The sequence below is a fragment of the Oncorhynchus gorbuscha genome, linkage group LG15, assembly GCF_021184085.1.
Source record: "Oncorhynchus gorbuscha isolate QuinsamMale2020 ecotype Even-year linkage group LG15, OgorEven_v1.0, whole genome shotgun sequence".
In the NCBI taxonomy this organism is placed as follows: Eukaryota; Metazoa; Chordata; class Actinopteri; order Salmoniformes; family Salmonidae; genus Oncorhynchus; species Oncorhynchus gorbuscha.
This window is the reverse complement of record NC_060187.1, coordinates 26,702,576-26,729,289: the sequence shown is the minus strand read 5'-3', so window position 1 is coordinate 26,729,289 and position 26,714 is coordinate 26,702,576. Positions and strand designations below refer to the sequence as shown.

General features: G+C 47.9%; 1 protein-coding gene across 1 annotated transcript in view; it reads right to left on the bottom strand.

Annotated features, from left to right (window-relative positions):
- The window catches only part of LOC123996824 (sec1 family domain-containing protein 2-like), a 188,778-nt gene that overhangs the window by 130,358 nt on the left and 31,706 nt on the right, over window positions 1–26,714 (bottom strand). The window contains 4 exon segments of the mRNA XM_046300567.1: window positions 8,554–8,673; window positions 8,675–8,730; window positions 18,606–18,692; window positions 18,806–18,846. Coding sequence (XP_046156523.1) covers window positions 8,554–8,673; window positions 8,675–8,730; window positions 18,606–18,692; window positions 18,806–18,846 — 304 coding nt within the window.

Here is a 26,714-nt window from a genome sequence, read left to right as displayed (position 1 = left end):
GGTTCACTTATAATTAACTTTATCACAATTCCAGTGGGTCAGAAGTTTACATACACTCAGTTGACTGTGCCTTTAAACAGCAAACTCCAGAAAATAATGTCATGGCTTTAGAAGCTTCTAATTGACGTAATTTGAGTGAATTGGAGGTGTACCTGTGGATGTATTTCAAGGCCTACCTTCAAACTCCGTGCCTCTTTGCTTGACATCAGGGAAAATCAAAAGAAATCAGCCAAGACCTCAGAAAGAAATGGTAGACCTCCACAAGTCTGGTTCATCCTTGGGAGCAAATTCCAAAAGCCTGAAGAAAACACGTTCATCTGTACAAACAATAGTATGAAAGTATAAACACCATGGGACCACGCAGCCATCCTACCACTCAGGAAAGAGACACGTTCTGTCTCCTAGAGATGAACGTTCTTTGGTGCGAAAGGTGCAAATCAATCCCAGAACAACAGCAAAGGACCTTGTGAATATGCTGGAGGAAACGGTACAAAAGTATCTATATCCACAGTAAAAGGAGTCCTATATCAACATAACCTGAAAGGCCACTCAGCAAGGAAGAAGCCACTGCTCCAAAACCGCCATAAATAATCCAGACTATGGTTTGCAACTGCACATGGGGACAAAGATCATACTTTTTGGAGAAATGTCCTCTGGTCTGATGAAACAAAAATAGAAATGTTTGGCCATAAAGATCATCGTTATGTTTGGAGTCTTGCAAGCCGAAGAACACCATCCCAACCGTGAAGCACGGGGGTGGCAGCATCATGTTGTGGGGGTGCAAAGCCCTGACCTCAATCCCATAGAAATTGTGTGGGCAGAACTGAAAAGGCATGTGTGAGCAAGGAGCCCTACAAACCTGACTCAGTTACACCAGCTCTGTCAGGAGGAATGGGCCAAAATTCATCCAACTTATTGTGGGAAGCTTGTGGAAGGCTACCCGAAACGTTTGAGCCAAGTTAAACAATTTAAAAGGCAATGCTACCAAATACTAATTGAGTGTATGTAAACTCCTGACCCACTGGGAATGTGATGAAAGAAATAAAAGCTGAAATAAATCATTTTCTCTACTATTATTCTGACATTTCACATTCTTATAATAAAGTGGTCATCCTAACTGACCTAAGACAGGGAATTTTTCAGGAATTGTGAAAAACTGAGTTTAAATGTATTTGGCTAAGGTGTATATAAACTTCCGACTTCAACTGTACATAGGTATGTGACCACAACTTGAAATTAACGGATTCAGCTATTTCAGCCACGGCTGTTGCTGACAGGTGTATAAAATCGAGCACACAGCCATGCAATCTCCATAGACAAGCATTGGCAGTAGAATGGCCTCACTGAAGAGCTCAATGACTTTCAACGTGGCACAGTCATAGGATACCACCTTTCTAAGTTCGTCAAATTTCTGCCCACTTGTGAAGTGGAACTGTCTTGGGAGCAACAACGGCTCAGCCGCGAAGTGGTAGGCCACACAAGCTCACAGTACGAGACCGGTGAGTGCTGAAGCGCGTAAAAAAATTGTCTGTCCTCAGTTGCAAAGCTCACTACTGAGTTCCAAACTGCCTCTGGAAACAACATCAGCACAATAATTGTTTGTCGGGAGCGTCATGAAATGGGTTTTCATGGCTTAGCCATTTGCAAATAAATTCACTAAAAATCCTACAATGTGTTTCTGGATTTTTTTCCCGCATTTTGTCTGTCATCGTTGAAGTGTACCTATGATGTAAATTACAGGCCTCTCATCTTTTTAAGTGGGAGAACTTGCACAATTGGTGGCTGACTAAATACCTTTTTGCCCCATTGTATGAGCAGAACATGACATGCTGAACAATGAAAGAGAAAGGCTAGGAGGGTAGATGGAGAGGAAAAGAGATTACGAGAGGGGTACAGACAGAGTAAATGAAGTAAGACAGAGAGTCCTTGTCATAGCGCAAGAAAGACAGAGGGACTCCCAGCCCCCTGCTGCTCCACCGGGTTTACCGGGCGCTCTCTTCCCCCGGGGCTGAGGGGGGGGGGGGGTCTGGATGGGGGAACGGTCAGTCCAGGTCAGCTCAGAAATGAGGCTGTAAAGCGGTGGGAAGTCTGAGGGGTCAGCGCCGATGGACTCCTGGATGTCTCAGACCAGCATATCACACAGTCATTCACACTCATTTGTTACAGTCTCCAGCCCCCTACAACGTCACGATGCCTTGTGGGGGTAGGCAGGGGGCAGCAGTAGCAGACAGTCCAGAGAGGGAATGAATGTCTCGGCTGGCTGGCGGACAGGCTCTATACCCCTGGGGTAAAGACAATTACAGGCTTAAAGCCCCTCGGTCTGTGGCATGCAGCTCAGATAAGAAACGAGGTATAGAGAGGACCAGGCCAATATTGCAATTTTTCCTATTTCAGTACAAGTTACATTAAACTGATTGTGTTGACCAGAATAGACTGCATATTGTTCTGCTTATTAACTTTCTCTGATTTATATGTCTAGATATGGCTATACAGTACATAAAGAAAAACATACATTTTTGTAAAGTACATTTTTTTCAAACCTCTGACACTGCAGGGCCTATCGTGGCTGTATGTTTGAGCTTGTGCAGGAGAAGTCAGGGGTTAAGGTTAAGGGGATAGAGGTCAGGAGTCTTGCAGAAGGGGCGGACAAGATGCGTGGGTCACTAGGCTGCAGCCTGCAGGTTAACAATACCTCAGACAGACAGATAGATAAAGATAACCTACATATACCTGGTCAGACAATCAGTCTGACAGAGAGACAGGCATACATTAAATTCATGGCATATTAGTACAATAGAAAAGCCATAAAAATAGAAATACGCATTCAAAAATAGTAAACAGAGTCAGAGAGACAGAAATAGCAACCCACAGACAATCAGATGGGGATATGGAGTCTGGCTGTTCTAGTAATGTGTGACCCAGCGACAGTGGGATAAAGCAGAAGCCTCGTTGCTGACCAATATTAACTGGCAGCTGAATGTTATGAGAGGCAGGCCGTGCTAATCTCAGCAGAGCTAGAGAAACAGGCTTGGGTGGAGAGGTTAGCGCTGCTCTCCTATTACTACTGACTCTTAATGATCAACAGACACCATGACTGACTGTCGCTATCCCTTTCATATCAGCATTCAATGAAGTAGTCCTACTCCCCCATGAGTTAGACCTGCTCTTTCAGTTTATCACACAGTCAGTCTTTCAGAGAGATTGTATCCCTCACTAACTGGCTCAGCCACTAGCTTGTCTATGGGAGGAATGTAGTACATGTATGGTGTGGAAGTAGCTCTGTCTGGGTCGTTGGTGTAGAAGTAGCTCTGTCTGGGTCGTTGGTGTAGAAGTAGCTCTGTCTGGGTCGTTGGTGTAGAAGTAGCTCTGTCTGGGTCGTTGGTGTAGAAGTAGCTCTGTCTGGGTCGTTGGTGTAGAAGTAGCTCTGTCTGGGTCGTTGGTGTAGAAGTAGCTCTGTCTGGGTCGTTGGTGTAGAAGTAGCTCTGTCTGGGTCGTTGGTGTAGAAGTAGCTCTGTCTGGGTCGTTGGTGTAGAAGTAGCTCTGTCTGGGTCGTTGGTGTAGAAGTAGCTCTGTCTGGGTCGTTGGTGTAGAAGTAGCTCTGTCTGGGTCGTTGGTGTAGAAGTAGCTCTGTCTGGGTCGTTGGTGTAGAAGTAGCTCTGTCTGGGTCGTTGGTGTAGAAGTAGCTCTGTCTGGGTCGTTGGTGTAGAAGTAGCTCTGTCTGGGTCGTTGGTGTAGAAGTAGCTCTGTCTGGGTCGTTGGTGTAGAAGTAGCTCTGTCTGGGTCGTTGGTGTAGAAGTAGTGAGTGTGATGTCCGGGAAGGGGTTGTTGAGGCTCTCCCTGCTGCTCCCCCACCCGTCTAGCACTAGTCCCCGGATGCACACAGGCCCTGTGATAGTGGGCTAGGTACGTCCCAAACCTGCCCCATTCAAACCAACACTCTTTCCATTCCAGGGCTCCTGGGTTCACAGCATGACACATAGCAGGGGGCAGATGCAGGGGCAGCATTGGTGGGTAGGGTGGCAATGTCCCGAACCTTGAGGTAAAGCACTACTCCAAGGTAATTACTGTACCTGAACTGACCCCTTCATTACACTGTAAACACCCTAAACTAACACCACCGATCACACTGATCACATCTAGCTAGATCACTGGCCAACCACCATGGTCAGCCTACACAATTACATTTTTTCACTACACCCACATCTTTATCACAAAAAATAACAACTATTTCACCCTTTAACCATTCCAATATGGTGTAACTAACTTCTAACATGAGAGAAAACATACAACTCGAGCTTCTACTTTTAAAAATCCACCTTTCCAGAAACAAGTCTCTCACCGTTGCCGCTTCCTATAGACCACGTTCTGCCCTGGACACCATATGTGAATTGATTGCCCCCCATCTATCTTCAGAGCTAGTGCTGCTAGGTGACCTAAACTGGGACATGCGTAACACCCCGGCCATCCTACAATCTAAGCTTGATGCAATCTCACATAAATGATCAATGAACCCACCAGGTACCACCCCAAATCCGTAAGCACCCTCATATATATTCCTAACCAACTTGTCCTCCAAATACACCTCTTCTGTTTTCAACCAAGATCTCAGCGATCACTGTCTGCATCCTTAATGGGTCCGCGGTCAAACAACCACCCCTCATCACTGTCAAACGCTCCCTAAAACACTTCAGCGATCAGGCCTTTCTAAACGACCTGGCCCGGGTATCCTGGAAGGATATTGACCTCATCCCTTCAGTAGAGGATGCCTGGGTATTCTTTAAAAGTGCACTCCTCACCATCTTAAATAAAAGCATGCCCAATTCAAAATGTAAAACCAGGAATAAATATAGCCCTTGGTTCTTTCCAGACCTGACTGCCCTTGACCAGCACAAAAACATCCTGTGGCGTTCTGCAATAGCTGGTGAACTCACATGGTTCACCAACTACTTCTCTGATAGAGTTCAGTGTTTCAAACCGGAGGGCCTGTTGTCCGGACCTCTGGCAGTCTCTATGGGGGTGCCACAGGGTTCAATTCTCGGGCCGACTCTTCTCTGTATACATCAATGATGTCGCTCTTGTTGCTGGTGAATTATCTGATCCACCTCCACGCAAACGACAGCATTTTATATACCTCCGACCCTTCTTTGGACACTGTTAACAAACCTCCAGACGAGCTTCAATGTCATTCAACTCTCCTTCCATGGCCTCCAACTGCTCTTAAATGCAAGTAAAACTAAATGCATGCTCTCCAACCGATCACTGCCTGCACCTGCTCGCCTGTCCAACATCACTACTCTGGACGGTTCTGACTTAGAATATGTGGACAACTACAAATACCTAGGTGTCTGATTAGACTGTAAACTGTCCTTCCAGACTCACATTAAGAATCTCCAATGCAAAATTAAATCTAGAATTGGCTTCCTCTATCGCAACAAAGCATCCCTCACTCATGTTGCCAAACATACCCTCGTAAAACTGACCATCCTACCGATCCTCGACTTCGGGGTGTCATTTACAAAATAGTCTTCAACACTCTACTCAACAAATTGGAACCAGTCTATCACAGTGCCATCATTTGTCACCAAAGCCCCACATACTACCCACCACTGTGACCTGTATGCTCTTGTCGGCTGACCCTCGCTTCATATTCGTCGCCAGACCCACTGGCTCCAGGTCATCTATAAGTCGTTGCACGGTAAAGCTCCGCCTTATCTCAGCTCACTGGTCACCATAGGTATATCTGACTAGTCAACCCCAAAGCCAATTTTTCCTTTGGCCGCCTCTCCCTCACTAGCTTTAAGCACCAGCTGTCAGAGCAGCTCACAGATCACTGCACCTGTAAATAGCCCATCCAGCTACCTCATCCCCATACTGTATTTATTTATCTTGCTCCTTTGCACCCCAGTATCTCTACTTGCACATTCATTATATATATATATATATATATATATATATATATATATATATTCGGCATCTCTACCATTATAGTGTTTAATTGCTATATTGTAATTACTTTGCCACCATGACCTATTTATTGCCTTACCTCCCTTATCCTACCTCATTTCCACTCACTGTATGTAGACTTTTTCTACCGTCTGCTTATTTATTCCATGTGTAACTCTGTGTTGTTGTTTGTGTCGAACTACTTTTATCTTGGCCAGGTCGCAGTTGCAAATGAGAACTTGTGCTCAACTAGCCTACCTGGTTAAATAAAGGTGAAATAAAAAATACCTACATGCGTTTTATAGTAGTAAATATCCTGTTTGGTGGTTTGTAGTCAGATATTGTTTCACTGTTAATCACTGAGTGAATGGGAGGGCAGAGGTTAAAGGTGTTGACCTTATCACAGTAAGGCCTGACCTGACCTCACAGGACCTCCAGTCTCATGGTTACAGCCTGTTCCCATGGCCTAACTAAGCTTACACCACCACCTTGGTCTGGGACTGTGTCCATCAGCACCGCGTGTCCAGCTTTGCCAAACTGCTCCCCTCACACACTCAGGCAGGGTAAACAGGGCAACTGCCACACCAGCCAGAGAAAAGAGCCATTTCATCCAGCCATGCAGTTTCCAATGTAAATACCCTTCTCTGTGTCCACACTGTAGCCAGAGCCCAAACATTGTGGTGAGAAGAAATCAACAGTGAGAGGGAGAGTAGCACACAAACTCATTTAACTTAATACCTCAATAAAACTGGGGCTCACATTACAGGTCCGTTTTGATTGCAAACATCAACTCTCACGTAACGAGTGAAGCTGCAAGGATTGATTGAGAGATCTGATTTCCAGACCTGAAATGTGCAATTTAGTATCTGGTATTTAAAATACTTTTGTTGTCCACTTGAATATTTTTAAATACACATACCAGAACAAGTACTTTGATTTGAGTATTTGAATGATTATTTGTAAAATATATATATAAAAGAATAGTCGGACAAATTGTATATCAAAAACACTGACTCAAATACACCCCATACATTTAACCCAGGTAATTGAAAATAATATTTGAAAAGACTTGTCAAAATAAAACAAATAAAAATAAAAATATGCAACTACTTCTTATTTTTATTATAGCTACTTAGTTTGCAAATACAGTACCAGTCAAAAGTTTGGACACACCTACTCATCCCAGGGTTTTTCTTTATTTTTACAATATTCTACATTGTAGAATAATATTGAAGACATCAAAACTATGAACTAACAAATGTATAAATCATGTAGTAAACAAAAAAAGTGTTAAACAAATCAAAATATATATTTGAGATTCTTCAATTTAGCAAACCTTTGCCTTGACAGGTTTGCATACTTTCGGCATTCTCTCAACCAGCTTCATGAGGTGGTAACATGGAATGCATTGTAATTAACAGGTGAGCCTTGTTAAAAGTTTATTTGTGGAATTGCTTTCCTTCTTTAATGTGTTTGAGCCAATCAGTTGTGTTGTGACAAGGTACGGGAGGTGAACAGCTCAAATAAGTAAAGAGAAACGCAGTCCATCTTTACTTTAAGACTTGGGTCAGTCAATGCGGAAAATAGCAAGAACTTTGAAAGTTCTTCAAGTGCAGTTGCAAAAACCATCAAGCACTATGATGAAACTGGCTCTCATGAGGACCGCCACAGGAAAGGAAGACCCAGAGTTACCTCTGCTGCAGAAGATAAGTTCATTAGAGTTACCAGCCTCAGAAATTGCAGCCCAAATAAATACTTCAGAGTTCAAGTAACAGACATCGCAACAACTGTTCAGAGGAGACTGCGTGAATCAGACCTTCATGGTTGAATCGCTGCAAAGAAACCCCTACTAAAGGACGCCAATAAAAAGAAGAGACTTGCTTGGGCCAAGAAATACGAGCAATGGACATTCGACCGGTGGAAAACTGTTCTTTGGTCTGAGGAGTCCAAATTTTTGGTTCCAACCGCCATGTCTTAGTGAGACGCAGAGTAGGTGAACAGATTATCTCTTTTCACCTACTCTGTTGGAGTGTGCAAAGCTGTCATCAAGGCAAAGGGTGGCTACTTCTAATTGAACTAATAGAGTAGTATTAGTTCGATTAGAAGACTCTAGAACATGGCGCCTTACCGCTCTCAGTCTCCACTCAGAGTGAGAGAGATTCGAAACTGTCAGCAGACCACTGCTATCGGTCAGAGGTGTGAGGAGACACTTCACCTGTTTACTCGCTCTTGTCCTCTCAGTCTTTCTCTCTGTCCCCTTCTCCAATAACCTCTGACCCTGCCATGGTCTGACAGACGTGCACATCCGCCCCAATCCATCTTGGTAAACTGCTTCCTTTTCTCCCGTTCACCCCAACAACTTTAAACACTGACTGGAAAGCAGGCTATTCCCCACAGAAGTTTACACAGGAACTGCATGTTTTTTTTCCTACAAACACAACTGGCTGTGTTTATAAACCACAGTAGAGAGTTACAGTGTGTTTTTCTCTCTCTGACAGACAGTTTATCCCAACAAAGTTGTGGTCACCTTGCCTCACCAGTGTCACCCCCCCCCAGTCAGTGGTCCCAACGGGGCAGAGTGGGGTGGCGGAGTGTGTGTGTGTAGTATACCTGCAGGAGGAGCCTCTCAAAAGCAAGGCAGGAGTCCCAGCGGGGCAGTGTGGGGTGACGGAGGGTCTGGGCGGTGGCCAGGCCCAGCTGTATTACCCCACAGTGACTCTCTAGAGCCCCCCCAGTTGCTCTTAAAGAGCTGTACGTAGGAACACAGCTGCTCCGGGGTCACACGGCCTGAGAGAGGGAGAGACAAAACCGACATGAGGAAATAATATTCATTTCTTATTAATCTATTCAATGTAATTTAATTAACCAGTCGATCATACAACCGATAACATAGTATTGTATGGTTCAGTGCATACACACTAGCATACTCATACTAGTCTGCCATACTAGAGCCAGACTCCACAGGCAGAGGAGAGAGAAGAGAAGCTTGGAGGAGAAGGCTGTGAGAACCTCAGCCATAATCATCTATTGGGCAAACTGTATTTTCTGTGAAAGTGTGTATCTGTATCTTCAAGTGTTATTGTTGAAGTGTGAGGGTCTATGTTTTTATATGAGTCATAGAATGTGTGAAGTAGTATTTGCCCCCTTTGCAGCAAGACAATGATCCAAAACACACATTCAAGTCTACATGAAAATGGCTAAAAAGCAACCAATCTGAAGTTGTGGAATGTTTTAGTCAAAGTCCAGACCTAATCTCAATTGAGATGTTGTGGCAGGACTTCAAAAAAGCAGTTCATTCTTAAAAAACCCACATGTTGCTGTTACAGCAGCTCTTTATGGAAGAGTGGGCCAGAATTCCTCCACAGCGACGTGTGAGACTGATCAACAACTACAGGAAGTGTTTGGTTGGAGTCATTGCAGCTAAAGGTGGAACAACCAGTTAGAGTGTAAGGGTGCAATTACTTTTTCACACATGGCATTGGGTGTTGCATAACTTAGTTTATTAAATAAGTAAGTATACATTTTTTGTGTTATTTGTAAACTCAGGTTGCCTTGATCTAATATTAGGTTTTGGTTGAAGATCTGATAACATTCAGTATCAGAAACATGCTAAATTAGAGAAAATCAGAAAGGGGGCAAATACTTTTTCATGGCGCTGTATATACTGTGTGTGAGTGAGTGAGAGTGAGTGAGTGAGTGAGTGAGTGAGTGAGTGAGTGAGTGAGTGAGAGTGAGTGAGTGAGTGAGTGAGTGATAAGAGTCCCTGTGAGGCCGTCTAAGACTGACTAATACGTGTGAATCAGAGGTTGTCTGATTATTTTCAGAGCTGGCAGAGTGAAGCTGGGTTCCTCAGACTGTTTAAGACCCTCCCTCCTCTAAGGATGATTCACAGAGACACATGAAGAAGTGGGGGAGGTGGGGGTGAGGAGGGCAGCCTGGAGGTAGATGGACAGGGGGACGGAGCGACCCCAGGACTGGGGGCGAGAGGAGAGGGGTACACATTAACTCCCCATAAACCCCACTTCTTCATGTTGATGTTCAGAAGCAGGAACAGATGTGGGACTATTTCCTGTTGGATTACACAGCCAATGTTTTCTTTAGCATGAATAGAGAAGAAACAGAGGCGGAATGAAAAATGGGGCACAACGTTCCAGAATACAAAATATAAAGTATGGAGTCATGTTAAGTACAGACATAACGACTTCAATTGAACAACTTTGTTATTAACGCTGGATCATAAAACGCGTTGAGTTTTTATCAAGAACGGTTAGACTGGCAGGGTTAGCCTAACAACAAAGGACTCCTATTCCCAGAAATCAAAGTCTAATGCTGAGTAAAGTTCACAGTGTGCAAGACTGCTGAAACTGAGCCTGTTGGGTAATGTGGTCTTCTCATCGTCCTAAACCAACCTGTATGTGCTCTCTGTGTGGCACCAACAGGCAGAATGGAAGATATGTGTTCAAAAGCAAATCAGGAAACCTTTGCAACATTAAAAGATAATTGAGGAATGGACCCGGATCCAGGAATATCCAGACAGTGAAAAGCCCTATTGTGAACAGCCCCGGCCGTGGCTGTAAAAAAGCCTGGAAGGATACACAGGCATCACCAAGCCTGATGTGCCAACAATAACTCAGCCCATGAGTGGGAAGGAAAATCACAGCCAGGGCCAAACATAATTTAGCCCTAGAACAGGCCTGAGAGAGGGAGATACTGGGGGACAACCATAATCTAGCCAAGAGGTAAGGGTAAAGTGTGAGAACGCGCTAAGGAAAGAAAGAGAAAATGATAGAGAGGAGAATGAAAGGCCAACAAAGAGTCTGAGGATCAACCAACATTCAAACCCTGAACGATGCTAGGAAGCCAAGGGCCAACCATTATTAACCCTAAAACTGTACCAGGGGGATGACTTGCGTTTTTAGTTGGATAGTATGTGGGTGACTCAGGGACTAAGAAGTACTGTCTGTTTGAGCATGAAACTGAACAGTGGTGATTCGCACTCACAGTCCTGGCTTGTACATCATGGTGCTGCATGGACCAGAGGAGGGAGCAGGGGATTTTATTCATGCAGAGTAGGGGAAAGACCTGGGGCGTTTATTTATGGACACATCACTGGGCCTACTCCCAAACTGTACAGTAGAGTACACACAACACGCTCAGCCACATCGCTGCACCTGTGTGTATAAATGAGTGAAGCAGCAAGAGAGAAAGGGACAGACTGTGCAGATGCATACAGCATGTGTCATGTTCATAAAGAAACAGAATATGTAGCCCGGCTCTTCTTCTCTTTAGAATGTGAGAATATGTAGTCTGGCTCTTCTTCTTCTCTTTAGAATGTGAGAATATGTAGCCTGGCTCTTCTTCTCCTCTTTAGAATGTGAGAATATGTAGCCTGGCTCTTCTTCTTCTCTTTAGAATGTGAGAATATGTAGCCTGGCTCTTCTTCTCCTCTTTAGAATGTGAGAATATGTAGCCTGGCTCTTCTTCTCCTCTTTAGAATGTGAGAATATGTAGCCTGGCTCTTCTTCTCCTCTTTAGAATGTGAGAATATGTAGCCTGGCTCTTCTTCTCCTCTTTAGAATGTGAGAATATGTAGCCTGGCTCTTCTCCTCCTCTTTAGAATGTGAGAATATGTAGCCTGGCTCTTCTCCTCCTCTTTAGAATGTGAGAATATGTAGCCTGGATCTTCTCCTCCTCTTTAGAATGTGAGAATATGTAGCCTGGCTCTTCTCCTCCTCTTTAGAATGTGAGAATATGTAGCCTGGCTCTTCTCCTCCTCTTTAGAATGTGAGAATATCATTTACATTACATTTACATTTAAGTCATTTAGCAGACGCTCTTATCCAGAGCGACTTACAAATTGGTGCAGTCACCTTATGACATCGAGTGGAACAGTCACTTTACAATAGTGCATCTAAAAATTAAAAGAGGGGGGGGATACTTATCCTATCTTATCCTATCCTAGGTATTCCTTAAAGAGGTGGGGTTTCAGGTGTCTCCGGAAGGTGGTGATTGACTCCGCTGTCCTGGCGTCGTGAGGGAGTTTGTTCCACCATTGGGGGGCCAGAGCAGCGAACAGTTTTGACTGGGCTGAGCGGGAGCTGTACTTCCTCAGTGGTAGGGAGGCGAGCAGGCCAGAGGTGGATGAACGCAGTGGCCTTGTTTGGGTGTAGGGCCTGATCAGAGCCTGGAGGTACTGAGGTGCCGTTCCCCTCACAGCTCCGTAGGCAAGCACCATGGTCTTGTAGCGGATGCGAGCTTCAACTGGAAGCCAGTGGAGAGAACGGAGGAGCGGGGTGACGTGAGAGAACTTGGGAAGGTTGAACACCAGACGGGCTGAGGCGTTCTGGATGAGTTAAAGGGGTTTAATGGCACAGGCAGGGAGCCCAGCCAACAGCGAGTTGCAGTAATCCAGACGGGAGATGACAAGTGCCTGGATTAGGATCTGCGCCGCTTCCTGTGTGAGGCAGGGTCGTACTCTGCGGATGTTGTAGAGCATGAACCTACAGGAACGGGCCACCGCCTTGATGTTAGTTGAGAACGACAGGGTGTTGTCCAGGATCACGCCAAGGTTCTTAGCGCTCTGGGAGGAGGACACAATGGAGTTGTCAACCGTGATGGCGAGATCATGGAACGGGCAGTCCTTCCCCGGGAGGAAGAGCAGCTCCGTCTTGAGCTCCGGCTTGAGGTGGTGATCCGTCATCCACACTGATATGTCTGCCAGACATGCAGAGATGCGATTCGCCACCTGTTCATCAGAAGGGGGAAAGGAGAAGATTAATTGTGTGTCGTCTGCATAGCAATGATAGGAGAGACCATGTGAGGTTATGACAGAGCCAAGTGACTTGGTGTATAGCGAGAATAGGAGAGGGCCTAGAACAGAGCCCTGGGGGACACCAGTGGTGAGAGCGCGTGGTGAGGAGGCAGATTCTCACCACGCCACCTGGTAGGAGCGACCTGTCAGGTAGGACGCAATCCAAGAGTGGGCCGCGCCGGAGATGCCCAACTCGGAGAGGGTAGAGAGGAGGATCTGATGGTTCACAGTATCGAAGGCAGCCGATAGATCTAGAAGGATGAGAGCAGAGGAGAGAGAGTTAGCTTTAGCAGTGCGGAGCGCCTCCGTGATACAGAGGAGAGCAGTCTCAGTTGAATGACTAGTCTTGAAACCTGACTGATTTGGATCAAGAAGGTCATTCAGAGAGAGATAGCGGGAGAGCTGGCCAAGGACGGCACGTTCAAGAGTTTGAGAGAAAAGAAAGAAGGGATACTGGTCTGTAATTGTTGACATCGGAGGGATCGAGTGTAGGTTTTTTCAGAAGGGGTGCAACTCTCGCTCTCTTGAAGACGGAAGGGACGTAGCCAGCAGTCAGGGATGAGTTGATGAGCGAGGTGAGTTAAGGGAGAAGGTCTCCGGAAATGGTCTGGAGAAGAGAGGAGGGGATAGGGTCAAGCGGGCAGGTTGTTGGGCGGCCGGCCATCACAAGACGCGAGATTTCATCTGGAGAGAGAGGGGAGAAAGAGGTCAGAGCACAGGGTAGGGCAGTGTGAGCAGAACCAGCGGTGTCGTTTGATTTAGCAAACGAGGATCGGATGTCGTCGACCTTCTTTTCAAAATGGTTGACGAAGTCATCTGCAGAGAGGGAGGAGGGGGAGGGGAGGAGGATTCAGGAGGGAGGAGAAGGTGGCAAAGAGCTTCCTAGGGTTAGAGGCAGATGCTTGGAATTTAGAGTGGTAGAAAGTGGCTTTAGCAGCAGAGACAGAGGAGGAAAATGTAGAGAGGAGGGAGTGAAAGGATGCCAGGTCCGCAGGGAGGCGAGTTTTCCTCCATTTCCGCTCGGCTGCCCGGAGCCCTGTTCTGTGAGCTCGCAATGAGTCGTCGAGCCACGGAGCGGGAGGGGAGGACCGAGCCGGCCTGGAGGATAGGGGACATAGAGAGTCAAAGGATGCAGAAAGGGAGGAGAGGAGGGTTGAGGAGGCAGAATCAGGAGATAGGTTGGAGAAGGTTTGAGCAGAGGGAAGAGATGATAGGATGGAAGAGGAGAGAGTAGCGGGGGAGAGAGAGCGAAGGTTGGGACGGCGCGATACCATCCGAGTAGGGGCAGTGTGGGAGGTGTTGGATGAGAGCGAGACAACGAGTTGAGTTTTTACCAAAAATATCTATTTTGGTTTCATCTGACCATATGACATTCTCCAAATCTTCTTCTGGATCATCCAAATGCTCTCTAGCAAACTTCAGATGGGCCTGGACATGTACTGGCTTAAGCAGTGGGACACGTCTGGCACTGCAGGACTTTAGTCCCTGGCGGCGTAGTGTGTTACTGATGGTAGGCTTTGTTACTTTGGTCCCAGCTCTCTGCAGGTCATTCACAAGGTCCCCCCATGTGGTTCTGGGATTTTTGCTCACCGTTCTTGTGATCATTTTGACCCCACAGGGTGAGATCTTGCGTGGAGCCCCAGATCGAGAGAGATTATCAGTGGTCTTGTATGTCTTCCATTTCCTAATAATTGCTCCCACAGTTGATTTCTTCAAACCAAGCTGCTTACCTATTGCAGATTCAGATTCCTTTGACAGCTCTTTGGTCTTGGCCATAGTAGAGTTTGGAGTGTGACTGTTTGAGGTTGTGGACAGGTGTCTTTTATACTGATAACAAGTTCAGACAGGTGCCATTAATACAGGTAATGAGTGGAGGACAGAGGAGCCTCTTAAAGAAGAAGTTTCAGGTCTGTGAGAGCCAGAAATCTTGCTTGTTTGTAGGTGACCAAAAACGTATTTTCCACCACAATTTGCAAATAAATTCATTTAAAAGCCTACCATGTGATTTTCTGGATTTTATTTTCTCATTTTGTCTGTCATAGTTGAAGTGTACCTATGATGAAAATTACAGGCTTCTCATCTTTTTAAGTGGGAGAACTTGCACAATTGGTGGCTGACTAAATACTTTTTTACCCCACTGTATATACATACATACACACATACGCATGTACACATAAAATATAAAGCACACACACAATCAAAGGCACACAAATACCCCCACACAAACACAGATCTCCACACACAGTCAAACACAAATACACACACATACATAAACACACATACTGAAACCAAAGCTGTAGAAACATCCAAAAACAACATTGAACGCCCTCAGACTGACACAGACGCACAAGGTTTCACAAGCCTATTCTGTTGTGAGAATGTGTCTTGTTGTCTCTAAACACGCTCAGCTAAATCAGAGATGAATTGTCTCTCTGGACAGTGTGATCCTTCTGCGAGGTGAAGTGAAGCCAATTTGGATCCAGAGACTATATGTGCTTGTGATATATACATACAGTACATGTATGCACACATTGTATATAGACTCCCCTTTTTTTCTACTGTGTTATTGACTTGTTAATTGTTTACTCCATGTGTAACTCTGTGTTGTCTGTTCACACTGCTATGCTTTATCTTGGCCAGGTCGCAGTTGCAAATGAGAACTTGTTCTCAACTAGCCTACCTGGTTAAATAAAGGTGAAATAAAAAATATAAAAAATAAATAAAAAAATACAACGTGCAGGAATGTGCACAGTATTTATGTAAACAATGCTACAGTAGAAGTAGATGCTGTGAACAGTACTAGGTTTGTTTGTGAGCATTAGTCTATAACGTTGGTATGAATACTACTACGTGTGTAGTCAGCGTGAAATCTGTCTAACTTACAGCTGTTTCCTGTCATGTGACCCCGCAGGCATTATAGCAGAATACTCGCGCACACTCTCGCGCACACTCTCGCGCACACTCTCGCGCACACTCTCGCGCACACTCACTCTCGCGCACACTCTCTCTCTCTACCGCCCGCACGCACTCACTCACTCACTCACTCACTCACTCACTCACTCACTCACTCACTCACTACCGCCCGCTCTCTCTACCGCCCGCCCTCACTCACTCCCTCTACCTACCGCCCGCCCTCACTCACTCTACCCCCCGCCCTCACTCACTCCCTCTACCGCCCGCCCTCACTCACTCCCTCTACCGCCCGCCCTCACTCACTCCCTCTACCGCCCGCCCTCACTCACTCCCTCTACCTACCGCCCGCCCTCACTCACTCCCTCTACCTACCGCCCGCCCGCCCTCACTCACTCACTCACTCACTCACTCCCTCTACCTACCGCCCGCCCGCCCTCACTCACTCACTCTACCCCCGCCCTCACTCACTCACTCCCTCTACCTACCGCCCGCCCGCCCGCCCTCACTCACTCACTCCCTCTACCCCTCTACCTACCGCCCGCCCTCACTCACTCACTCCCTCTACCTAGCGCCCGCCCGCCCGCCCTCACTCCCTCTCCCTCACTACCTACCTAGCGCCCGCCCGCCCGCCCTCACTCACTCCCCAGAAGAGAGCTACCTAGCGCCCGCCCGCCCGCCCTCACTCACTCCTCTACCTAGCGCCCGCCCGCCCGCCCTCACTCACTCCCTCTACCTAGCGCCCCCCTGCCCTCTGCCCTCACTCACTCCCTCTACCTAGCGCCCGCCCGCCCTCACTCACTCCCTCTACCTAGCGCCCGCCCGCCTCACTCATTCTCCCTCTACCTAGCGCCCGCCCTCACTCACTCACTCCCTGGCGGCCTCTACCTACAGCGCCCGCCCCCATCACTCACTCAGACATCTCCCTCTACCACTCACCGCCCGCCAAAGCCCGTCACTCACTCACTCCAGTAGTGTAAGTGAGTGTTTTGCATGCATGAATGTGATAATGCAGGGTCTACCTGTTTCCCCATGTGGCTGAGCGCTTCCTCTCAACTCGCCCACCGCCTCTACCTACCGCCCGCCCTCACTCACTCCCTCTACCTACCGCCCGCCTCACTCACTCCCTCTACCTTGACCGCCCGCCCACAGGCCTCTGCGCCCCCAAATTGACACAGGCTCACTCACTCCCTCTACCTACCGCCCAGGAAGCAACATTTAAGAGCCCTCACTCACTCCCTCTACCTACCGCCCGCCCTCACTCACTCCCTCTACCTACCGCCCGCCCTCACTCACTCCCTCTACCTACCGCCCGCCCTCACTCACTCCCTCTACCTAGCGCCCGCCCTCACTCACTCCCTCTACCTAGCGCCCGCCCTCACTCACTCACTCACTCCCTCTACCTACCTACCGCCCGCCCTCACTCCCTCCCTCTACCTACCGCCCGCCCTCACTCACTCCCTCCCTCTACCTACCGCCCGCCCTCACTCACTCCCTCCCTCTACCTACCGCCCGCCCTCACTCACTCCCTCCCTCTACCTACCGCCCGCCCTCACTCACTCCCTCCCTCTACCGCCCGCCCTCACTCACTCCCTCCCCCGCCCGCCCTCACTCACTCCCTCTACCTAGTGTTTCTGAATTTACCCGCCCCCGCCCTGACACAGGCCTCTCGAAATTGACACAGGCCTCTGCGCCCCCAGATCCAGACACACCTCTGTATTTCTCTGAAGCCTCTGTGCCCCAAAGAAAACATTTGCCCCAGAACCCCTCCTCCCAGCCTGCAACCTTCGCACAGGAAGCAACATTTAAGGGAAGAAAACAGCACCAGGAGGGCAGGACAATATCATGATTAAGTTTGTAACAATAGGTGTATCAGTAAAATTAGGAACAGGGCTCAGCAATCACGAACAGTCCCCCATCTTTTCCTCATCAACATCGGATGGAATGATTGAAAAATAAACACCATCGCATTATCCTCTGTTTCTGACACATCATGGACCTCAAAACAATGAGAGGGTTATGGAACATCTCACTCCCTCTACCTACCGCCCGCCCTCACTTTATCTGAGGTACGTTTGTCAAAATAAACCCAGAAGAGAGCGAGACCCCCGGGATTAGAAAGGATGGCGCTTCTCTCAGACTATTTCGGCAGCGTGTGTGTGTAGCGTGTACGAGACCCCCCCGGCACATATTCCAACCTGCTTGTTAAGAGAGCAGGGTTACCTCTGTGATTGCAGTGGGACCACAGAGCCCCTCCCAGCTCACCTCGCCTCGATTACTATTGTACAGACCTGCCACATGCTAACATACATGTCAGCCAATGTGTGTGTGTGTGTGTGTGTACACAAGACATGCTACATATGATTCATGGCATTCATAAACCGATGTGAGTCTAAGTGTACAAAATGTATGTGATGATGTGTACATCTCTGCCTATCTGATAGTATATTTACCCTCTGCTTAGGGTGCTTAGGGCTCTTTTGCTTCATTAACAAACAACAAAAGTTATTGAGAGCTGTGTGTGTGTGTGTGTGTGTGTGTGTGTGTGTGTGTGTGTGTGTGTGTGTGTGTGTGTGTGTGTGTGTGTGTGAGAGAGTCAGAGAGACAACATGTGGTTTACATTTCCTCTGTGGCCACATGGGCAAACACAGACAGAGGAAGCTCTCTATAGGTGGCGCTGTGGCTCTTTGTAAAACCTCTCTCCCTATCCCTCTTCATCTCTCCTATGCCTTTCTAATTCGGAGAGTTTGACTATATATCAAAATAATGCAATGATGTGTTTACTGATTGCAGTAATGTCCCCGTGTTATTATTTAGCCCTAGATCAGACAGGGTCTGTGTATTCTGTGGCATTGGGATTTGCGAGAGAGCGAGTCAGAGTGCGCCTGCTCATTTAGAGTGTCAACACTGAGTCAGTGTATGTGTCCTGGCCCTTCCTTACCCAGACCCATCTTGATTGGCAGGTTCTCCTTGCTGGCGGCCTCCACCAGCTGTCTGCGGACCTCCATCACAGCCTCCTTCTGCTTATCTTCACACTAGCTTTACTTCCTACAAACCAAACAAAAGGTAAATAGGGATCTCCCATTCTCCTGGGCCTGAGGAAATGAGTCAACCAATAACACGTGACCTCCTGTTCAAAGATGGCCAGCATGGTCTCCCATAGCAACCTGGCTGTGGACGACCTGAGAGGTAGAGGGCAGACATCAGTAAGATCACCCAGCTGCTACTGGAAAAGCACTCAACATGTACAGTTGAAGTCGGAAGTTAACATACACCTTAGCCAAATACATTTAAACTCAGTTTCAAAATTCCTGACATTTAATCCTAGTAACAATTCCCTGTTTTAGGTCAGTTAGGATCACCACTTTATTTTAAGAAGGTGAAATGTCTGAATAAAAGTAGAGAGAATGATTTCTTTCATCACATTCCAAGTGGGTCAGAAGTTTACATACACTCAATTAGTATTTGGTAGCACTGCCTTTAAATTGTTTAACTTGGCTCAAACTTTCGGGTAGCCTTCCACAAGCTTCTCACAATACGTTGGGTGAATTATGGCCCATTCCTCCTGACAGAGCTGGTGTAACTGAGTCAGGTTTATAGGCCTCCTTGCTCGCACACGCTTTTTCAGTTCTGCCCACACATTTTCTATAGGATTGAGGTCAGGGTTTTGTGATGGCCACTCCAATACCTTGACTTTGTTGTCCTCAAGCCACAACTTTGGAAGTATGCTTGGGGTCATTGTCCATTTGGAAGACCCATTTGCAACCAAGCTTCAACTTCCTGACTGATGTCTTGAGATGTTGCTTCAATATATCCACATAATTGTCCTACCTCATGATACAATCTATTTTGTGTAGTGCACCAGTCCCTTCTGCAGCAAAGCACCCCCACAACATGATGCTGCCACCCCCATGCTTCACGGTTGGGATGGCATTCATTGGCTTGCAAGCCTCACCCTTTTTCCTCCAAACATAACGATGGTCATTATCGGCAAACAGTTCTATTTTTGTTTCATCAGACCAGAGGACATTTCTCCAAAAAGTATGATCTTTGTCCCCATGTGCAGTTGCAAACCGTATTCTGGCTTTTTATGTCGGTTTTGGAGCAGTGGCTTCTTCCTTGCTGAGTGGCCTTTCGGGTTATATTGATATACGACTCATTTTACTGTGGCTATAGATACATTTGTACCCGTTTCCTCCAGCATCTTCACAAGGTCCTTTGCTGATGTTCTGGGATTGATTTGCACTTTTCGCACAAAAGCACATTCATCTCTAGGAGACAGAACGCGTCTCCTTCCTGAGTGGTATGACGGCTGCGTGGTCCCATGGGATTTATACTTGCGTACTATTGTTTGTACAGATTAACATGGTACCTTCAGGCGTTTGGTAATTGCTCCCAAGAATAAACCAGACTTGTGGAGGTCTACAATTCTTTTTCTGAGGTCTTGGCTGATTTCTTTTGATTTTCCCATGATGTCAAGCAAAGAGGCACTGAGTTGAAAGGTAGGCCTTGAAATACATCTACATGTACACCTCCAATTGACTCAAATGATGTCAATTTAGCCTATCAGAAGCTTCTAAAGCCATGACATCATTTTCTGGAATTTTCCAAGCTGTTTAAAGGCACAGTCAATTTAGTGCATGTAAACTTCTGACCCACTGGAATTGTGATACAATGAATTATAAGTGAAATAATCTGTCTGTAAACAATTGTTGGAAAAATTACTTGTGTCATGCACAAAGTAGATCCTAACCAACTTGAGTGGTTGAAGAACAAGTTTTAATGAATCCAACCTAAGTGTATGTAAACTGCTGACTTCAACTGTATTTGAACATATCACAATATATACATATATATATTTATATATATATATATATATATTTATATATTTTACACATCAGAGCAACCTTGAGGGAATCTTATTTGAGTCAGAAAAGGATGTTCATATAACAGGGATAATATACATAACCTGCCAGAGAACATATCCAACGGACAATTTCTTAGAACATTTTTTTAAACTAATGGAAGCAAGACTTAAAAATAACTGATGTTGGCACAAGATGGAGGGAATGTTGGAGCATAACTAACGAAATTATAGTTAACCAAAATGTATGCTTAAACCAGTATAAACGGAATGTATAGAATTGATTATACAAATTCACTAATTCTACAGCACCACGGCATTCTTTAGTGGGGCAGCAGGTAACCTAGTGGATAGAGCGTTGGGCAGTAACCGAAAGGTTGCTGGATCAAAACCCCGAGCTGACAAGGTAAAACATCTGTTGTTCTGCCCCTGAACAAGGCCGTTAACACACTGTTCCCCGGTAGGCGGTCATTGTTAATAAGAATTTGTTCTTAACCGACTTGCCTAGTTAAATAAATGTTATATATATATATATATATATATATTATAAAAGTGTAAAACTAAGAATGACTCAATAATCCATGCTTTCTGGAAATGTCATAAAGTCCAAAAGTTATGGGCGGAGCTAGAAAGCTGGCTGCCAGAAGTATTACAATGTAAACGTTTTTTTAAATCCATCTGTCTGCATATTTCAAGACATGGGTGTAGGGAGTCCCAATGGGTGTAGGGAGTCCCAATGGGTGTAGGGAGTCCCAATGGGTGTAGGGAGTCCCAATGGGTGTAGGGAGTCCCAATGGGTGTAGGGAGTCCCAATGGGTGTAGGGAGTCCCAATGGGTGTAGGGAGTCCCAATGGGTGTAGGGAGTCCCAATGGGTGTAGGGAGTCCCAATGGGTGTAGGGAGTCCCAATGGGTGTAGGGAGTCCCAATGAGCTGGACGATTCTCTTCTCATCACTCATATTGAAAAAACAAATAATAAGAACTTGTAAATCAATCAATCCACCATCATGAACTAAATGGAAAAATCAAATGACTTATTCCTGAAATAGTAAAGGTGAACCGAGAAAAACGAATTGGTACAATTTAAGGTCAAATGGCAAACAATAAAATGACTTAAATGTAAATGTAATAATGCAGGCACTAGGGTTGTGAGCATGCAGGCACTAGGGTTGTAGGGTTGGGGATGTGAGCATGCAGGCACTAGGGTTGTGAGCATGCAGGCACTAGGGTTGTGAGCATGCAGGCACTAGGGTTGTAGGGTTGTGAGCATGCAGGCACTAGGATTGTAGGGTTGTGAGCATGCAGGCACTAGGATTGTAGGGTTGTGAGCATGCAGGCACTAGGATTGTAGGGTTGTGAGCATGCAGGCACTAGGATTGTAGGGTTGTGAGCATGCAGGCACTAAGGTTGTAGGATTGTAGGGTTGTGAGCATGCAGGCACTAAGGTTGTAGGTTTGGGGTTGTGAGCATGCAGGCACTAGGGTTGTAGGGTTGGGTTGGGGATGTGAGCATGGAGGCACTAGGGTTGGGGACGTGAGCATGCAGGCACTAGGGTTGTAGGGTTGGGGTTGTGAGCATATAGGCACTAGGGTTGGGGTTGTGAGCATGCAGGCACTAGGGTTGGGGTTGTGAGAATGCAGGCACTAGGGTTGGGGTTGGGAGCATGCAGGCACTAGGGTTGGGGTTGGGAGCATGCAGGCACTAGGGTTGTAGGGTTGGGGTTGTGAGAATGCAGGCACTAGGGTTGTAGGGTTGGGGTTGTGAGCATGCAGGCACTAGGGTTGTAGGGTTGGGGTTGTGAGCATGCAGGCACTAGGGTTGTAGGGTTGTGAGCATGCAGGCACTAGGATTGTAGGGTTGTGAGCATGCAGGCACTAGGATTGTAGGGTTGTGAGCATGCAGGCACTAGGATTGTGAGCATGCAGGCACTAGGATTGTAGGGTTGTGAGCATGCAGGCACTAGGATTGTAGGGTTGTGAGCATGCAGGCACTAGGATTGTAGGATTGTAGGGTTGTGAGCATGCAGGCACTAGGGTTGTAGGGTTGGGGTTGTGAGCATGCAGGCACTAGGGTTGTAGGGTTGGGGTTGTGAGCATGCAGGCACTAGGATTGTAGGATTGTAGGGTTGTGAGCATGCAGGCACTAGGGTTGTAGGGTTGGGGTTGTGAGCATGCAGGCACTAGGGTTGTAGGGTTGGGGATGTGAGCATGGAGGCACTAGGGTTGGGGTTGTGAGCATGCAGGCACTAGGGTTGGGGTTGTGAGCATGCAGGCACTAGGGTTGGGGTTGTGAGCATGCAGGCACTAGGGTTGTAGGGTTGGGGATGTGAGCATGCAGGCACTAGGGTTGTGAGCATGCAGGCACTAGGGTTGTGAGCATGCAGGCACTAGGGTTGTAGGGTTGTGAGCATGCAGGCACTAGGATTGTAGGGTTGTGAGCATGCAGGCACTAGGATTGTAGGGTTGTGAGCATGCAGGCACTAGGATTGTAGGGTTGTGAGCATGCAGGCACTAGGATTGTAGGGTTGTGAGCATGCAGGCACTAAGGTTGTAGGATTGTAGGGTTGTGAGCATGCAGGCACTAAGGTTGTAGGTTTGGGGTTGTGAGCATGCAGGCACTAGGGTTGTAGGGTTGGGTTGGGGATGTGAGCATGGAGGCACTAGGGTTGGGGACGTGAGCATGCAGGCACTAGGGTTGTAGGGTTGGGGTTGTGAGCATATAGGCACTAGGGTTGGGGTTGTGAGCATGCAGGCACTAGGGTTGGGGTTGTGAGAATGCAGGCACTAGGGTTGGGGTTGGGAGCATGCAGGCACTAGGGTTGGGGTTGGGAGCATGCAGGCACTAGGGTTGTAGGGTTGGGGTTGTGAGAATGCAGGCACTAGGGTTGTAGGGTTGGGGTTGTGAGCATGCAGGCACTAGGGTTGTAGGGTTGGGGTTGTGAGCATGCAGGCACTAGGGTTGTAGGGTTGTGAGCATGCAGGCACTAGGATTGTAGGGTTGTGAGCATGCAGGCACTAGGATTGTAGGGTTGTGAGCATGCAGGCACTAGGATTGTGAGCATGCAGGCACTAGGATTGTAGGGTTGTGAGCATGCAGGCACTAGGATTGTAGGGTTGTGAGCATGCAGGCACTAGGATTGTAGGATTGTAGGGTTGTGAGCATGCAGGCACTAGGGTTGTAGGGTTGGGGTTGTGAGCATGCAGGCAGTAGGGTTGGGGTTGTGAGCATGCAGGCACTGAGGTTGTAGGGTTGGGGTTGTGAGCATGCAGGCACTAGGGTTGTAGGGTTGGGGTTGTGAGCATGCAGGCACTAGGGTTGTAGGGTTGGGGTTGTGAGCATGCAGGCACTAGGGTTGTAGGGTTGGGGTTGTGAGCATGCAGGCACTGAGGTTGTAGGGTTGGGGTTGTGAGCATGCAGGCACTAGGGTTGTAGGGTTGGGGTTGTGAGCATGCAGGCACTAGGGTTGTAGGGTTGTGAGCATGCAGGCACTAGGATTGTAGGGTTGTGAGCATGCAGGCACTAGGATTGTAGGGTTGTGAGCATGCAGGCACTAGGATTGTAGGGTTGTGAGCATGCAGGCACTAGGATTGTAGGGTTGTGAGCATGCAGGCACTAGGATTGTAGGGTTGTGAGCATGCAGGCACTAAGGTTGTAGGATTGTAGGGTTGTGAGCATGCAGGCACTAAGGTTGTAGGTTTGGGGTTGTGAGCATGCAGGCACTAGGGTTGTAGGGTTGGGTTGGGGATGTGAGCATGGAGGCACTAGGGTTGGGGACGTGAGCATGCAGGCACTAGGGTTGTAGGGTTGGGGTTGTGAGCATATAGGCACTAGGGTTGGGGTTGTGAGCATGCAGGCACTAGGGTTGGGGTTGTGAGAATGCAGGCACTAGGGTTGGGGTTGGGAGCATGCAGGCACTAGGGTTGGGGTTGGGAGCATGCAGGCACTAGGGTTGGGGTTGGGAGCATGCAGGCACTAGGGTTGTAGGGTTGGGGTTGTGAGAATGCAGGCACTAGGGTTGTAGGGTTGGGGTTGTGAGCATGCAGGCACTAGGGTTGTAGGGTTGTGGGTTGTGAGCATGCAGGCACTAGGGTTGTTGTAGGGTTTGTGAGCATGCAGGCACTAGGGTTTGTAGGGTTGTGAGCATGCAGGCACTAGGATTGTGGGTTGTGAGCATGCAGGCACTAGGATTGTAGGGTTGTAGGGTTGTGAGCATGCAGGCACTAGGGTTGTAGGGTTGTGAGCATGCAGGCACTAGGGTTGGGGTTGTGAGCATGCAGGCACTAGGGTTGGGGTTGTGAGCATGCAGGCACTAGGGTTGGGGTTGTGAGCATGCAGGCACTAGGGTTGTTGGAGCATTGGGGTTGGGGTTGTGAGCATGCAGGCACTAGGGTTGTTGTGAGGGGCACTAGGGTTGGGGTTGTGAGCATGCAGGCACTAGGGTTGTAGGGTTGTTTGTGAGCATGCAGGCACTAGGGTTGGGGTGTGAGCAGGGCACTAGGGTTGTAGGGTTGGGGTTGAGCATGCAGGCACTAGGGTTGTAGGGTTGGGGTTGTGAGCATGCAGGCACTAGGGTTGTAGGGTTGGGGTTGTGAGCATGCAGGCACTAGGGTTGGGGTTGTGAGAATGCAGGCACTAGGGTTGGGGTTGTGAGCATGCAGGCACTAGGGTTGGGGTTGTGAGCATGCAGGCACTAGGGTTGTAGGGTTGGGGTTGTGAGCATGCAGGCACTAGGGTTGTAGGGTTGGGGTTGTGAGCATGCAGGCACTAGGGTTGTAGGGTTGGGGTTGTGAGCATGCAGGCACTAGGGTTGTAGGGTTGGGGTTGTGAGCATGCAGGCACTAGGGTTGTAGGGTTGGGGTTGTGAGAATGCAGGCACTAGGGTTGTAGGGTTGGGGTTGTGAGCATGCAGGCACTAGGGTTGTAGGGTTGGGGTTGTGAGCATGCAGGCACTAGGGTTGTAGGGTTGGGGTTGTGAGCATGCAGGCACTAGGGTTGTAGGGTTGGGGTTGTGAGCATGCAGGCACTAGGGTTGGGGTTGTGAGCATGCAGGCACTAGGGTTGGGGTTGTGAGCATGCAGGCACTAGGGTTGTAGGGTTGGGGTTGTGAGCATGCAGGCACTAGGGTTGGGGTTGTGAGCATGCAGGCACTAGGGTTGGGGTTGGGAGCATGCAGGCACTAGGGTTGTAGGGTTGGGGTTGTGAGCATGCAGGCACTAGGGTTGTAGGGTTGGGGTTGTGAGAATGCAGGCACTAGGGTTGTAGGGTTGGGGTTGTGAGCATGCAGGCACTAGGGTTGTAGGGTTGGGGTTGTGAGCATGCAGGCACTAGGGTTGTAGGGTTGGGGTTGTGAGCATGCAGGCACTAGGGTTGGGGTTGTGAGCATGCAGGCACTAGGGTTGGGGTTGTGAGCATGCAGGCACTAGGGTTGGGGTTGGGAGCATGCAGGCACTAGGGTTGTAGGGTTGGGGTTGTGAGCATGCAGGCACTAGGGTTGGGGTTGGGGTTGTGAGCATGCAGGCACTAGGGTTGTAAGAATGCAGGCACTAGGGTTGTAGGGTTGGGGTTGTGAGCATGCAGGCACTAGGGTTGTAGGGTTGGGGTTGTGAGAATGCAGGCACTAGGGTTGGGGTTGCGAGCATGCAGGCACTAGGGTTGGGGTTGTGAGCATGCAGGCACTAGGGTTGGGGTTGTGAGCATGCAGGCACTAGGGTTGTAGGGTTGGGGTTGTGAGCATGCAGGCACTAGGGTTGTAGGGTTGGGAGAATGCAGGCACTAGGGTTGGGGTTGCGAGCATGCAGGCACTAGGGTTGGGGTTGTGAGCATGCAGGCACTAGGGTTGGGGTTGTGAGAATGCAGGCACTAGGGTTGGGGTTGTGAGCATGCAGGCACTAGGGTTGTAGGGTTGGGGTTGTGAGCATGCAGGCACTAGGGTTGTATGGTTGTGAGAATGCGGATCTGGAGAGATGAGATGTAGTCGTTTGTGTCTGTAAGTTGTTGTTCGTACATGTTGGGTTGTATCTGGTGTGAAAAAAAGACAAGAAAATATATATTTTTAAATAATGCTCCTTTCTACTCTGAAAGATGAAGGAGAGAAAGAATACGGAGGAAGGGGTTTGCCGACACGGATCTCAAATGTTAAAAATCAAGTTCTCTTATTTGTCTCTTTTTTTCTCTCCTTTTCCTCCAA